Here is a 16,501-nt window from a genome sequence, read left to right as displayed (position 1 = left end):
TTAGCGAGCTTAGCTCTGTGATTGCCAAACCGCTTTATTTCATTTTTCAGAATTCATTGAGGTCTGACATAGTGCAGAGAGACTGGCGAATTGCTAATGTGGTGCCTATATTCAAAAAGGGATCCCGTTCTCAACCTCAAAACTCTAGGTCAGTAAATCTGACATCAGTGGTAGGAAAGATTTTTGAAGGTTTCACCAGACTAACTTAATTTCTTTTTATGAGAAGATGAGCATCTACTTAGACTTTGCTAAAGCTTTCATTACAGTGCCACACAAAAGGTTACTGGTTAAATTAAGGAATGCTGACCTGGAATATAGTATTTGTACCTGGTTAGAGAACTGGCTAAAAGATAGACTACAAAGAGTGGTGGTTAATTAAACATTTTCGCATTGGACCAGTGTTGTTAGTGGAGTACCATAGGGCTCTGTACTAGTTCCTTTGCTTTTCAACTTGTTTATTAATGACCTGGAGGAGGGCATTGAAAATACTGTTTCTATTTTTGCTGATGATACAAAATTGTGCAGAACTATAGGTTCTATGCAGGATGCTGCCACTTTGCAGAGTGATTTGACTAAGTTGTAAAACTGGGCAGCAATCTGGAAAATGGACCTTTTTACCCATTAAGTTTATCGCTGCACCAGATGTCACCCCTTCAGACTAGAGGAAAATAACTTTCATTTGAAGCAGAGTAGGTGGTTCTTCACATTGAGGTTGTGGAATGCACTGCCAGGTGTGATGGCTGATTCTGTTAATGTTCTGTTAATGTTTTTAAAGGAGAACTAAAGCTTACTAAAGAAGTCGGCTAGAAATGTTGTACATTATGTTTTGGGCTTCCGTAGCAGCCCAAGGCAACCACAGTCTTTTAGCAGTAAAGATCTGTGCCTCTGAAGATGACCCAGCAGCTCCTCATCTTGTTTTCTGCTGATTTACTGCACATGCTCTGTGCTGCTGTCACTTACTGAGGGACCAACTTACAGTATACAGTACACATAGAATATAAATGTCACAATATATGTCTGATTAGTAATTAATACAGATAATTACTACATGGCAGCACAGAAACCAGTGAAACTAGCATCATCATTTAATAATCAGCCTTGTAGCATCAGTTTTATTACAGGCAAACCTCATTTTCTGCTTGATAATTTGCGACAACCCCTAAGCTTAACTTCTCAAAAGCTGTTCAGAGTACACCGAGCATGTGAGTGTCACAGACACTTTCGAATATGGTGACCCCCTGTGACAAGTTTGAAATCCTGGATCATTGCTGCTATAGAGAAGCTGAAAATGTACACTGGTGCAATACGTTCAGTATATAAAATATGGCGTTTTTAGCCATATTCATTTTTAGTGTTTAGTTCTCCTTTAAGAGTGGCTTGGATGATTTCCTGGACAGACATAATATCAAAGGCTATTGTGATACTAAACTCTAAAGTTAATATAGATATGGGTATATATATAATTTATGTGATGGTATGGAGGAGGGGTGTGTGTATGGATGCTGGTTTCATTTGGAGTGGATGAACTTGATGGACTTTGTCTTTTTTTCAACCTGATTTAACTATGTGTAACTATGTAACTTTAAGCTATTGATCAACTAGTCTATGCCACTTTACTTGGGTCTGGAGTGAACAGCCACACAATGAAAACGTTGGCTACACATTGTCCTGTGGAATCTTCCTCTCTGGGCCTCCTCTTCTCTTAATCGTTTTCAGGCTTGGCCTATGTTTCTGAGTTCAGGCTAAAGATTCACATTTATAGCTCAATCTTGTGTAGATGTTTGTTTCCCTTTAAACACAATACAAGTTTACTTCTTAGATGTCCAAAGCAGCAAAAGCTCTATATAATGAGAATTTACCAGTGATGAGTTTTGAGGTGGATTTGAAATCTTCACATCTATGATTCTCCTATTTAGATTATCTTACTACACCATTTAGTAGATCAGGTTAAGTCATTAGATGAATAGTCTTTGCTTTCCTGTTTTATGTTAGTGATATATTTTTTACTTTTTGTTTTTAAAGTGCAGCCGATCAATTGGGGTTCGTTATTTTTTAAATACAATTTGCTACTCTGGGTACATGCACTGACTATTTTAACGTGTGATTGAGATGTGGGGCATTGTTTTAGTAATTGAACTTTATGATGTGTGCTGAGTATGATGTGTAGTTTTCCAGTTTCAACAGATGTAAAGTGTAAAGCCTGGGAGGTCGGTGCTGCTATTTCAGTCTTTGGGTGTAATATCTAAAGAATTCTTGACCACTGTTCACAAAGAACTCTTTGCAGTCTGTCGTTCTGCTCTGTTGTAGATTTCTTTGTTTATGGCATCTTTTTAGTATGGTTTTATGTTCCACTGATCCATGTTTAATTGTTTTAAGCCTATATATAGTATATATTATAGTTAATAAAATGTAATGGTTGCTTCTTTCCACAAACATTTCTTAAAAGGGTTGTTCACCTTCCAACACTTTTTTCAGTTCAGTTGGTGTCAGTTCACCAGAAATAAAGACTTTTTCCAATTACTTTCAATTTTATTTATTTTTTTTCAAAATCGTAATCGCTCAGAATCTGCACTTGAATTACTGAACTTCCAGACTGAAACACCAGAGGCAGGTAGTAGAAATACACTGGCACACACGGCAATTCAAACAGGGAAATCCCTTGTGTCTTTATTTGCAGAGAAGCAACGTTTCGGGGCAGTACCACTTTGTCAAGCATGCTTGACAAAGGGGTACTGCCCCGAAACGTTGCTTCTCTGCAAATAAAGACACAAGGGATTTCCCTGTTTGAATTGCCGTGTGTGCCAGTGTATTTCTACTATTGACCTTGGGGAGGGTGCCGATCCCTCCAGCATTGAGCACCTGGCTATCCTGACTGAAGGCCTGGGTGTGCGAGCCGACATCTCTAACTTGTCTATACACCAGAGGCAGGGACATTAAACCTTAAACTTAGAGTTTGGGAAAATTGTAGAAAAATAAAAAAAAAAGGAAAGCAATTGATAAAAGTCTTTATTTCTGGTGAACAATCTGACAATAACTGAACTAAAAAAAAGTGTTTGAAAGGTGAAAAACCCCTTTGAGACTGAAATGTATTTCTTTAAAGTGCTCGCTTAACCACTCCTGTGTCCTGGGCAGTCCCAAGGAGCTGCATAAAAATACTCTTTGTATTATTTTTATACTAGATCAATGAAGGGAGTAGTCTTCTGAAAATATTTCAAAGGGACAATCTGTATTTTAACATACTATGCTGACATATTGCATTACAGTGCTCACTTAACCACTCCTGTGTCCTGGGGCTGTTCCAAGGAATTGCATAAAAAATACTATTTCTATTATTTTTATACTAGATCAATGAAGGGAGTAGTCTTCTGAAAATATATTGGGGGCAATCTGTATTTTAACATACTCCGTATTGCATTTTTCATACAGGTGATATTTCTGACTTTATATTGTAGGGTTGCAAGATCATCAGTTTTAAACCAGAGTCCTATAAAATGCATTTGCAGCACAATCAAAGTTTAATATTATCTTATTAGATTGCTTATTGGAATGAGTGTAGTGCAGTGTGATCATATATGTCAAAAATCTAATTTATTCTTACTCTAAAAAATGTTTTCTTTCTTTCTGATTTTGTTTATTTAGTGTTATAATTCCTTTGCCTGAAAATGTGAAGGACTATTTACTCGATGATGGTACTCTTGTCGTCTCTGGAAGGTAATGTATATCGTACCTTGTTAGCAGCAAGTAGTCGGCACAACAAACTCCCAACTTCAGCCGTAGTGCAGATTTCCCCAGTAGTCACTTTTACTGGTGTGTATAGCATTCGATATGGAACACCACTACTGAATTTCTTTGGATTAAAAATGCCTTTAATGCATTTTTTTCCTGGCATTCACCTCCTTGGCCCTTTGGAGCTTGATAAAGGGCGAAGGAGGTGCCCGAAACGTAGCTGTAATGCCGGGAAAATAATGCATTAATGGCATTTTTAATTCAAAGAAATTCAGTACTGCTGTTCCATATCGAATGCTATCATACCTTGTTAGACTACATCTAAAAGTAGATATTCAAATCCCGTCTTCTTTTTCATTCAGTCAAAATCCATTATCTCTAAACCTCTTGCTCTTCTTCTTACCTTCTGTCCTGTAAATGTTCCTTAGGGAGCTTTCTTAATTTTTCATTAATTCTTTTTGCTTAGGAGTTCCCAAATCTAAAACACAGTTGTTCTGGCACACTCCATCAAGACAGCTTTCAGAGATAACTAATGAAAGTATATCTACAAACCGACGATTTTGGTATTTGGCCAAATCCTTCACAAGAGATCCAACTGAATACCGAACCAAATCCAAACCCTAATTTACATATGCAAAGTAGGGCTAGGAAGGGCGAAAGAAAACTGCGTGCTGAGTGTGCAGTTAGAAATTTTTTACTTCCTTGTTTGTATGACAAACACATGATTTTAAAGATTTGGCCAGGTACTTGGATTCAGCCTGATCCCATACTGAATCCTAAATTCAGTACATCCCTATATATTACATTTAGGTACATGAAAATATAAATAAAGATGACAAAAAAACAGAGACAAAGAAGAGCAAGAAAAAAGAAAGGGAAGGAAATTTGGTATTCTCTAATGCTTATTCCTTCAAAATTAAATTTTCTGCCCACAATTTAGTGTAAGAGAAATTGACAGCTGTGAAAGGGTTTGTTTACCCTCCCACACGTTTTCAGTTCAGTTGGTTTCAGATTGTTCACTAGAAATCTAGACTTTTTTCCATTACTTTATATTTTCTATTTGTGACTGTTTTTCCTAATATTGAAGTGTAAATTTTCCTTTTTCACCTTATGTATGTCTAAAATAGCCCTGTCGGGGGGGGGGGGTCGCTGACTAAATTGTAAAAGTTCAAAATCTGCACCTGAATTGCTGAACTGCCAGATTTAAACACCAGAGGCAGTAACATTAAACTTTAAGGGGGTTATGTATTATGGTTCAAGTTGGGCTTTCCACAAAAATTCGAGTTGGGCTTTCCACAAAAATTCGAGTTTTTGTTCCAAACTCACATTTTCGGTTTAAAAAAACCCCCTAGAATTGTACAAGTTTTTTTTAAAAAAAAACTTAAATTTATCGAGATTAATGGCAGATTTATTGAGGGTCGAATTGAAAATTCAAATTAGAATTTCAAAATTTGAATTGTGAATTATCCAAACTCAATTTGAGTTTTTATTCAAATTTCGAGATTTATCATACTCTGCCCCTTTAAGAACTCGAATTTAACTATTTGCCACCTAAAACCTGCCAAGTTCATGTATAAGTCAATGGGAGACATCCAGGGACCAAGTTGGACATGCTAGTAGCCTTCCTGACATTAGAGCCTTCCTGACAATCGAATTGTTGTCGAATTCGATTCGCGTTTTCAAGTTGGTGAAATTCGTCCCAAGTTTTAGTTGTTCTATTTTTTTTTATTTTATAAATAACCCCCAGTCGAATTTCGAGTATATTCAAATTTTAATAGAACTTTAAAAAACTCGCATGAATTCAAAATTCGACCTTTAATACATGTCTTTAAATATACGCTGACCCTGGAAATAGCTTGAATAAGAAAATATACCATCTAAAACCTGTCAAGGTCATGCAGGAGTCAATGGCAGAGGTCCCTTGAACCTTTTGAAGATCTTAACAGCCTCCATGATGTTCAAGTTTTTTTCAGAGGGTTTTGCCTGAAAACTCGAATAATTGAGTGATTCAAGTTTTTCCTGTGGAACACGCAATTAATTTCGGTTTTGCAACTCAAACTCAAGAGTCAAGTTTTTTTCCATACTAGTTATTACTTAAATTAGAAACCATTCAAGTTGTGCGTTAATTCAAGGTGTAAAAAACTCTTAACATTCAACCTTTGAACAGTTCTCCTTTAACAGCATTGAAGTAATATGAAGATAATTAGCATAGGAATCAGATCCTTGAAAGGATATTCTACCCTGGTGTAAAAAGTATTTTGCAGTACTGGATACAATCAAAATATATGTTCTGAAAATTTTTTATCCATGGAGTTTTGGTTGGAGAGTAAATCAGGTTGTACAGACACCTGTGGTGAAAATGTAAAAATTACAAAAAACTAATTACTTCCACTTTTTCCTATGTCCACAGACCGCAAAGCATAAGGTTAGAATGTTCTGTATGTAGAGAAGATTTCCTTTTGGCATATTTACATTATAATGCATTTGAGATCTATCAAGTGCTTGTCATGACAACTATTACATCAGCATCAACTACTTCTAGTTATCTGTGAAAAAGGTCTTGGTGATATCTGTAAATTTCCTGAAACTGCACAACTCATCCTGTTCTTGTATTATAAATGTAGGGCATTTTTAAGATTTAAGATTGCCCAGAAGTCAAATTTTTTGTTTTCACAGATGGAATCTAGCACATGGAAAGCGATTGAGAAGTGAAGGGATTGTTGTCCAGTACCTTGGACAGCAGCTTTCATATTGCATGGTCGACTTGGTAGAAAATATTAGGTCGATCAAGCAATCTTATACCATTTAAACATCAAAATCTATAAGAATTATAAAACCTCTTTCTGAGGTTTCCTAATTATTAGGCATCCGCTACAGTTTGAAATATTTATACCAATATTTATATCAATAGAAAAAGATTTCCTTTTGGCATATTTACATTATAATGCATGTGAGATCGATCAAGTTCTTGTCGTGATTGTTTGTAGTTCAGCAAACTAAGCACACAGTAAGTAACTGTAGCTCCAGGTGCAAAGTGACCTGACTCATGAAATCACAAATAAAGTTGGTAGTTGTGAAACAAATTAAAGGAAAACTATACCCCCGAACAATGTAGATCTCTATAAAAAGACATTGCATTAAATAGCTCATACAGTATGTAAAACTCTGCTTCATGTAAATAAACCATTATTATAGTAATATACTTTTTTAGTAGTACGTGCCATTGGGAATTTATAAATAAAAAATTACCATTTTATAAAATAAGGACCACCCTTATATTGGGTCACATGAGCCATTTAAAAGATAAAGTTCTGTGTGTGTGTGTATATAAAATGTTTTTATTGTGAAAGACCTTGATCATCTTAAAAACTTTTTGTGTGTATAAAGTTCTCCCTAAAAGGAACAGTTCAGTGTAAAAATAAAAACTGGGTAAATAGGTTGTCCAAAACAAAAACTGTTTTTAATATAGTTAGTTAGCCAAAAATGTAATGTATAAAGATTGGAGTGACTGGATGTCTAGCAAAACAGGACACTACTTCCTGCTTTTCAGCTCTCTCTAATTCTGAGTTAGTCAGCGACTTGAATGGGGGCCACATGGGACATAACTGTTAAGTGAGTCTGCAATTGATCCTTAGCATGCAGCTCAGATTCAAAAGCAACAGTTATGGCCCACGTGCCCCCCCCCCTTAAATTACTGATTGCTTACTACCTAGTAACCAATCAGTGGAAACCAACACAGCTGAAAAGCAGGAAGTAATGTTCTGTCTATTATGTTACACATCCAGTCACTTCAGCCTTTACAGATTGTATTTTTTGCTAACTAACTATATTATAAACATTTTTTTTATTTTGTACAGCCCTTCTATTTACCCAGTTTTTATTTTTACACTGAACTGTTCATTTAATGTTTTAGCCTAGTAAAATCCATATACCTCAGCCTGTTTCTTATAATCTGACGAACAGTTTCTTCTCCTTATATGCAAGTTTTTAGTTGTTTATTTTTTTAATTTCTCTTTTACTTTTTCTTTTTACTAATAGTAAAACACTTTATTCTGCAGGGAAGAATCCCCTGGATGCTCCCAAAGAGACTTTAATTGTACAACGGAGGATGAAGTGCAGGTAATAGATTGCTGAATATGGCACTGTTAATTTTATTTTTACTATAACTGACAGCCCCTCAATATTTCTGTTCATTCTGTCAACGCTTTAGTCAATTTACTGCCAGGTCCTTCAAAGTGAAATGCCTGCTTAATATAATCATGTGTGGTGGAAGAAAATAAACCCCTTCAGCAGTCTGGATATTGAAGAAAAACTAATGAATTTTTATGAGCCGTTTAGGTTTCTTTTTCATAAAAAACATTCTTCATCTCCAAGGAAAAGTTTTCTGTTAAAGCAAAGGGACAACAAAAGATATAGAAACGGATAGCAGCATAAAAAGTAAGGTTCAAGAGTGCAAGGTCCACTGGGTCAGGGACTGATGTAAATGATGACCATGATGCATAACATGTTAGTTCAAGTATTACTACTTGCTGTATCTGGTTCTCTCTGTATTCACAAAATAAGTGGAATAAACAATGCCCGTTTTTAACTTTATAATCTGAATGTATATGCAAGATAATGTTTTTACAGTTGTGTTATAAATTTCTGAAACAATATGTCAACTTTGGAGTTTACAGGAATGCCAATTTTTGTCAGTTTTTTGCTTGTTGCTTTTAAATTATTTTATTATTTTGTTTTCACATGTCAGTGGTCAGATGATGAAAACACAGCTACTCTTACGGTAAGACTCTGAAAATGCATTCAGAAGCTATGTATCCTACAATTTCTACTCAGCCTTAACTTTATGTTCTATACACATGGGCAATGTGTGTTGCATTTCAGTAGTGTTCAGTTACACAGTAGAGTTGCACACCCTAACTGTGCCACAGGATGTTCCATGGATGGATGTTCCATCATTTGTAATTGACTTGTTTCTCTCTCTGTTATGTTTTGTGTTCCCACCTTAATTTTATTTTACAGCGTTGCTGAACATGTTGGGGCTACACTAATAATATGTCCACATAATTAGAGCAGATCAAGAAGAAGACATTGTGAAATTAAACCATTGGCCACATCTACCAACTGCAAAAAAAGCTCTCTGTACAATTCACAATCAAGAATGACATTGTAATTTTAGATGTAGAATGCTTAATCTATAAATTAGTATCAGGTTCTCTGTGTCAAAGAAGTTTATACTAATCATTTTTTTCAGCACCATTAACATTACTGGCTCACCCTGAGATCTGTACAATACAGACAAGGATCACATTGCAAAGACGATTGTTGTACAATATTACTATAATAATAGTCTTTTGAGGCTGTTAATAAGTATTAGGTAGTTAATAAAAGTTTAACAACACCTCCTGAGTATTAGTAGTTTTTGACACTCTGCACAATACACTGTAACTACTATTACTGTAACTACTATTAGAAATAATGTATCTTCCAAACTATCCTGTCATATTATACTCTCATGTTCTAAGCCCTTATGGAATCCTTTTTATTTGTCTTTTTTTCTTTAACATAACCTTCAGTTTCTGGTTCTCTTTACTTATAAGGATCATCTCTAACCTTGTACTTTATAAATACAATAAACTTTAATCTGCAGCTCTCTAAAGAACTATGAAATTAGGGCACAGTATAGAAACTTGTTGATAAATTTAGATGCCATTTTTTTTCTTCCTTTTTTTTTTTTTTTTCAATGTATGTATTAATGTATTAAATATCGCAAAAATGAAAATTTAATATAAGCGTCAGCATACTGAAATTAGAAACTTTCTAAATACAATCAATTAAAAATTCTGTACTGTTTCTGAAATAATAAAGTTTATCTTCACAATTCATCTCTCAGCATCTGTTTCGCTTCATTCTCTCTTTATGCAGGAGTTGGGTATCAGATAATCAGACAGTTAGATCCAATATATTTTATAGGGGGGCTCCTTTTGCCTAGAAGATGTATTAGAGCTCAGTCTATTAAAATCACCAGAAATCCTTTCTCTACCTGAAGAGTTTGTGCTAAAGTTGGTTATTTTGTTAGAGTTTGTTTGTACTGCAATCAGTTATTTAAATGAGCTCTAACTCATCTGCTAGGAAAAAAAGCCCCCCTATAAGATATATTGGATCTAACTGTCAATGACTATCTGACACCCAAATGCTGCATGAATAGATAATGAAGTGAAACAGATGCAGAGAGAGCAATAGTGAATATATGTAATGGAGTCCGAAATCGGTTTACAAAATGGTGGCCAAGATGGCGGCTCCCTGGTTCCTCACGGACGCAGCCGGATGATGACGACCTCTTCCCGCACTCTGATTGGTCGCCGGCGACGGAATGGACGTCGGCGTCAATAATTGGCGCCGGCGTCAGTCGCACACGTCAGCGCGTCGGTCGCCGACGCCAGCGCGTCCGCGCACACGTTATGACGCCGATGCGTCCAAATTGGCGCCAAATCTGGGACTATATTAAGGAGCTCTGGGAATTCACCTGTGCCCAATTATAGGTTTTAGCTTGCTACTCCTGGGTGTGATCTTGTGAAATCCTTGTTATCCGTGTACCGACCTTTGCCTGAATTCCTCGACCTTGAACCTCTTCTGCCTGGACTGATCTTGTTGCCTGTTTGACCATTCTTTCGTCTCATCCTTATCTGTACCGCGAACTTGGACATTGTTATCTCCTCCCTTGGTCCTCACTACCTCTGAGGCCTTTGGGCCTTACAATATAAACTTGATTACTTCAGAAACAATGCAGAATGTATTTAGAAAGTTTCTGATTTCAGTATGCTGAAGCTTATATTCAATTGAATTATATAAATTTATTTTCATTTTTGCAATAGTTCCCCTTTAAATGACTAAAAAATGTTATACAATGAATAAAAGTAAGCAACTAGTATTGTTTGAAGCTGGTCAGAAACTTTTAAATATATTGCTATGCATTTACATAGAGTCTTTGTTTTAACTATAAATTATTTTATAAAGGTTAAAAATAACTTAATGGCTGCCCTATTTATTGATTATAACAGGCATAACTGGCCAGAGGTTTGGAATAATTGGATCTACAGCTGGACACAGCTCCTCTATAAACTAATAGCAAAGGAAAGTTTGTGTACGCCATTAAACTTTTTAATTAAAAAGGGTAAGAAATGGAAGTGAGACAACAGGCTCAATAGGAGATGTGGTCTTTATTCAACTGGACTTTGATCCCTGATCAAATATCTGTTAGACAAACCAGTTTTTGGCCCTTTACACAATAAGGCTCTCAGGTGTGAGGCAACAGTGTCAAAATCAGAAGCTAATTCTGATTCACTAAAATTAGTCTTTTTAACAAATAATATCTCTGTATTCAGAGAAACTGTTTGTTATAATATTTACCACCAACATACTTGCATGACCAAGGGCCAGATTGTAGTCTCAGGGGCCACTGGGCAGATTTGGCTCTGATGTAACTGGGCTGGTGCAACCCAGCGATGGCACACTGGGAAATAGTATAGCTTAGATTAGCCTATCACTCCAGTAGGCCTATTTCATTTATTTATTTCAAGTAGTTGGATCTATCAAAGGTATCAATATTTTATTCAGGCAGCTCTGCTAGCTTTATTTTTTATATGTATTATTTCTTTCTTTGTTTTCCAGGCCCCAGAATTTCCAGAATTTTCAATAAAAGTACAAGAAGCTATTAATTCACTTGGTGGCAGTGTTTTCCCAAAACTTAACTGGAGCTCTCCAAGGGTAATACTACATCTCTTCATACATTTACATAGATTTTTTTACAATTATTTTAGGGTTTGCGAGTGTTCTTACATATTTGGGGAAAAAACATAAATTCAATTCTTGGGTTTTAATATCTGAAAGCAGGTAGCTATTTCTTTTTATGCCTTTTTCCACATGGCACTAAATCTCTGTATACAGTGTTTACTTTATTCTTTATCACAGAATTATAATTATTAACACAATATAGCCCCTGTTTGTACTTTTATGTATTGTAAACTTTTACAGCGCTGCATGTCCTACTAGTGCTATATAAATTAAGTTATACATACACTGACATATGCTTATTTCCTGATTCAGTGCAATGATGATACCAGCTTGAATAAATCAGGCTTATGCTTAGTCTTTATGAAGGAAATTTTTGGGAATTTTTCTAAGGGGGCCAGGGTAGGCTCTTTAGAGCATTTCAACACATCACTCCATGTTAAGCAGTTGATGGTTTCCAGGTGGCTTTGGGGCATCCAAAGTTCTGCAGTGTATGTTGGACTAACTTTGCCTGAAGCATGATGCACACTGACCCAGGAGTCGGCAATGACGGAAGACATTCCAAATAATTTCACTTAAAGCCTGTGTTAAGGCAAAATGATGTGGCTCAAATCTCCAAACTTAGTAAAATCCTTACATATTGACTGAATTAATTAACTTTTTGCAGACTTGGAAAAAATTTAAAGTTTAAAATAATGAAAATATTATTTACGGCTGAGCTGCTCTGGTAAAATTAGTGGTTTGCTTCAGGAACTCCACTATAGTTTCTATAAACAAGCTGCTGTGTAGCCATGGGGGCAGCCTTTCAAAGCTGAATAAGGATACACAGCAGATAACAGATAAGTTATGTAGTATACAATGGAATTCTTAAGAACTTATCTGCAATCTACTGTGTATCCTGTGCTTGAATGGCTGCCCATATGTCTACACAGCAGCTTGTTTATATAAACTATAGTTTTGTCTATAGCAAACTCTTCCGTTTTACCAGTGCAGGCAACAGTGCACTGTATTGTTATTCGTTTAAAGGGGACCTTTCATCCTAAAAATAATTCAAAATCCTGTTAGTTGTGCATAGAGGCGATTCAGGCAGTATAGGATTGAGAGCTCAGATATTTAAACACATTTATAAACAGGTATGAATGTTTTAATGCAAAAAAATGGATTTCATGTTTACCTTGCAAAGGACTTTCATTATACAGCTATCTATGTTTGGGTGACAGGTACACTTTAAAACAATTAAATTTTTTTGGTGTTACTGTTCCTTTAATGCCTAGTGCACCATAGGCCCAAGTGACTTGCTATTACAAGAAATGTACCCAAGCCTTCATGGTTCCCATGACTTTACCTCTCCGCTATTACACTCTTTCTTAAATGTTTGTTTTTGGTAAACATGTTTTTTGTATATTTTCTGCATTTGTTAGCATGTTATTCATATTCTGTATTTCTTGCTGGTTTTATACAAGCCAGCCATGTGCGTTTTTCTTTTCTTGTCCTTTTATGTTGTAATTTTCGTAAAGATCTCTTTCTGGCACTGTTTGATAATTTAAGCATATCTGTAGAAAAACAACTAGCTACATTTTTTATCTTTCCAGTAACTGCTGTCTGAACTGTTTGTCTGATTTTCTTTTTGCTAGGATGCTTATTGGATTGCCTTGAATAGCTCTTTGAAGTGCAGTACTCTTAGTGACATCTTTCTACTCTTCAAGAGCTCAGATTTTGTTACCCATGACTTCACCCAACCATGAGTATCTGGGTACTTCACTAAACATTATCAGCCCCAATGAATTACCTGTCAGGCTGTCACTAATAACTTTATGGCAATGCAATTGGATTTTGGATTTTTTACAGTCACTGATGGTTACTTTTTATTTTGATAACTTAGAAAGTATGAGTTCTGAACATCTGTAACTTAAGTTTGAAGGAATATTCATTCTGTGTTGTAATATGTATCTTGTGTAAAGTTATTTTAATAAAGGTGCTAACTGTAAGTGCAATCAAAATTGTTTAGAAACGGACTTTATATGCAACATTTTATTAAAAAAAAAAAGCATAGGCACACAGGGATTTGTTTTATGGTAAAACAAATAAAGTATAAGAGCAAATATTTTTGCTGTTTTCAATGTATGGCACAAATTAAGATGCTAGCATATTGAGCAAGGCATGTAAACATAAAATATACTCCTTTTTGATATGAACTCATTCAGCTTGGTTTTGTTGAAAAGGTGCTAAACACTATGTATAAAAATAATTTTTTTTGTTACACAGACATGCAGTGGCGGAACTACTGGGGGAGCAGGGGGTGCGAGCAGGCCAGGGCCCGCACCGCCTCAGGGCCCCCTGGCAGCTCGCGCACCTCTGAGATCCGTGCTGAAAATCATGTATGGGGGGGGGGGCCCGGCTGCGCGTCCCGCACCAGGGCCCGTCCCCCCCCCTCTAGTTACGTTACTGCAGACATGTCTGATCCCATGGAAACTAAGGTATCCTGTATGAGCTTGCTCGGATCAGTTCCCCACACCCCAAAGCTGTCCATAAATGCAAAGATCCAATCGTTTGAATCCTCGAACGATAGGACTTCCCCATCTCCCGACCTGCCATTAACCATTCAGATCAAATAAAGTAGTAAAAGAACAGATCAGCCGAGGTTCTGCCCCTAACAGCAATCATACGAAAGTTATGTCCGACAAAGCTGGTGACAGTCTCCCACTGAAAATCGTCCAATCGGCAATACATGCAGAGAAATTATCGGCAGCCGACAGATCTTTTAACCTGTCCGATCGACCAAACGACCGGTCCGAAAATCATATCGAATCCTCGATTCGTATGATTGAATCTTTGCGTCTATAGCCAGCTTTAGACTCATAGTGTGAGGTTCCTTTGTGAAGTCCTTTTGCTTTCCAAAGAATCTGTGCACTACGCACTATGGAAACCAACAGGGATTTAAGTCCCAGAATCCGTAACTGTTTGGAGGGGGTTGGATTGCATGATTCGGATAGGGAAATGGTCCCAGGCAGGACAGGGGCAGACTATCATGGTTTCCTTTCAATCTGTTGAATCAGCTATGCCTGTGTAAAAAATATGTATAATCTGGAATTTCAGATAGTGCTTATGCATCTTTTCTAAAGAATCCCAAATTTATGAGCTCAAGTCAAAAGGGCAGGTATATTTTCATTTAAGGGACTTTTCTAAATGTAAGTCACTTGATGTTTCTGAGGTTAGATTTGCACCTTAGTAATACATTTCTGTATACAAACTTCAGGGACCAGTTTCCTGTGTAGGAAGATAAAGCTGATTCTTATTCCACACAACTGAGATTATCGTTAGGTGATTTCAGATTAGGACAATTAATATATTATTTTAGGTTACTTGTATTCATAGTTACATAGTTAATTTGGGTTGGAACTGTTAAGTTATATTATTCAATTTATCTTTCAGCGTCACTAAACAACATTAGGCAAAATAAAATATATTTCATTTACCTATCAACATATTGAAAACGTCTGTAATAGGAAATTGATAAATGTGTTGTACTCTCCTGTGACATCATCTAGACCAGGGTAATACAGCAGTTATAATTTATTTCATGACCCTATTCATTATCAGTGTCTCTTGAGAGCCTTTCAGGTGCCCTTCCAGGAAATGGGTTGCTAAGTTAAATTATTGTTAAGTTAAAGTATTGATCACTTTCTAATCTCAGGTTAGGCCTCACAGACAACATATTAATCAGTTTCAGTCACTGGTATATAAAAGGCATTATTGAACGGGAACATTCAGGGAAGCTATTGTTGTTTTGGGTAGAGGGGGGTGGGCTTGAAGTATAAGCAAATGTTTCCCAACCTAGATTTGTATTCATTAGAAAAAACATCATCTGATCCTTTTCACCAATACATCGAGTATGGTTTGACTAATACTTCAAATTATTTCAGATGAAAAATTATATTCTGTCAGTATAGTGTTTAGAGTGTCTAGTAAGAATATATTACCCCTAATGTAAATTTCATATATATAACTACACTGATGGATGATTCTAATATGCCTTAGCAATGATAATTTTCATTCCATCAGTAACAAATCATGCTCTCTTTTTTTTTTTTTTTTTTTTTTCCACTTATAGAGTTGCATGATTCAGACATTGATTTATATCATGATCTTTTACAAAAACAGGGAGTAGATGGATGTACCTACGTTTGTTCAACTCCACATGAGCGAACTCTGTTTGACATAGAAAATGATTATCTTTTCAGAGTATGCAGGATAATTTTTGACTATATAAATTAATTCACTTGTTACTATTTGCTGGACATCGTATTGTGCAGCAGCTGCAGAAAACTGAGCTCTTGTTCGCAAAGTATCCCTGGAATGTTCAAAGCAAACTATTCACTTGGTTGCATTTAGTTTCTTTTTCTAGTAATGAGTCACTTGTTGGCTCACTTTTGTGCCATTTACATTTTTAATCTTCAGGCAGTTCCATGCTTAAATATATATACTATAAATTTCCTCATCGAATGCTTGCTGAGTCATAGCCTTCATCATCTTAATTATTGATTTTTCTTCAAAGTAAATATTTTTAATGCTGGTAGAAATTGCTGAGCCGTGGAGAAAACATTTCTTGTAAATCAGGAACTGGCTAAACATAAAGATCAGCTCATGGAAACATAATTAGAATTCTTTTCAGTTTATCAGTTCTAATTTATGCTAGATGAACTAATGGATAAAAATACTACTTTTACGGTATAGTTCCATGACCTGTATTAATACACTCGTCCTGTGGCCTTGTGCCTTTTTTATTGTCCTAAAATTGCTTCATGACTATTTTTAATAGGGGTAGAGTAATCTTTATATAATATTTGCTATTTGTGCACTTTGTTCTTTCTCACATTTAAACACATTTTTGTAATTATAACTATATGAACAAGAGAAAAAAGAGAGAGGGAAAAAGCAGCATAGAAATTTTATGCTGGTTAACCAGTTTCCATATGGCATAGACTTT

The 16,501-nt window shown here is 35.8% G+C and overlaps 1 protein-coding gene across 3 annotated transcripts in view; it reads left to right on the top strand.

Annotated features, from left to right (window-relative positions):
- Positions 1-16,501, top strand: part of LOC108711222 (cell division cycle protein 123 homolog) — a 61,611-nt gene that overhangs the window by 403 nt on the left and 44,707 nt on the right. For all 3 annotated transcript variants that reach the window (XR_001934870.2, XM_018252731.2, XM_018252729.2), the window contains exons 2-6: positions 3,640-3,711; positions 7,785-7,845; positions 8,474-8,506; positions 11,395-11,490; positions 13,149-13,255. Coding sequence is in view for 2 of the 3 variants with exons in the window: in XM_018252731.2 (XP_018108220.1) it covers positions 3,640-3,711; positions 7,785-7,845; positions 8,474-8,506; positions 11,395-11,490; positions 13,149-13,255 (369 nt within the window). In the remaining variant the exon portion in view is untranslated. The remainder of the gene's footprint in view (positions 1-3,639; positions 3,712-7,784; positions 7,846-8,473; positions 8,507-11,394; positions 11,491-13,148; positions 13,256-16,501) is intronic.

This window comes from Xenopus laevis, chromosome 3L, assembly GCF_017654675.1.
Source record: "Xenopus laevis strain J_2021 chromosome 3L, Xenopus_laevis_v10.1, whole genome shotgun sequence".
In the NCBI taxonomy this organism is placed as follows: domain Eukaryota; kingdom Metazoa; phylum Chordata; class Amphibia; order Anura; family Pipidae; genus Xenopus; species Xenopus laevis.
Note: the sequence above shows the minus strand (reverse complement) of the source record. Positions and strands in the feature narration are given on the sequence as shown.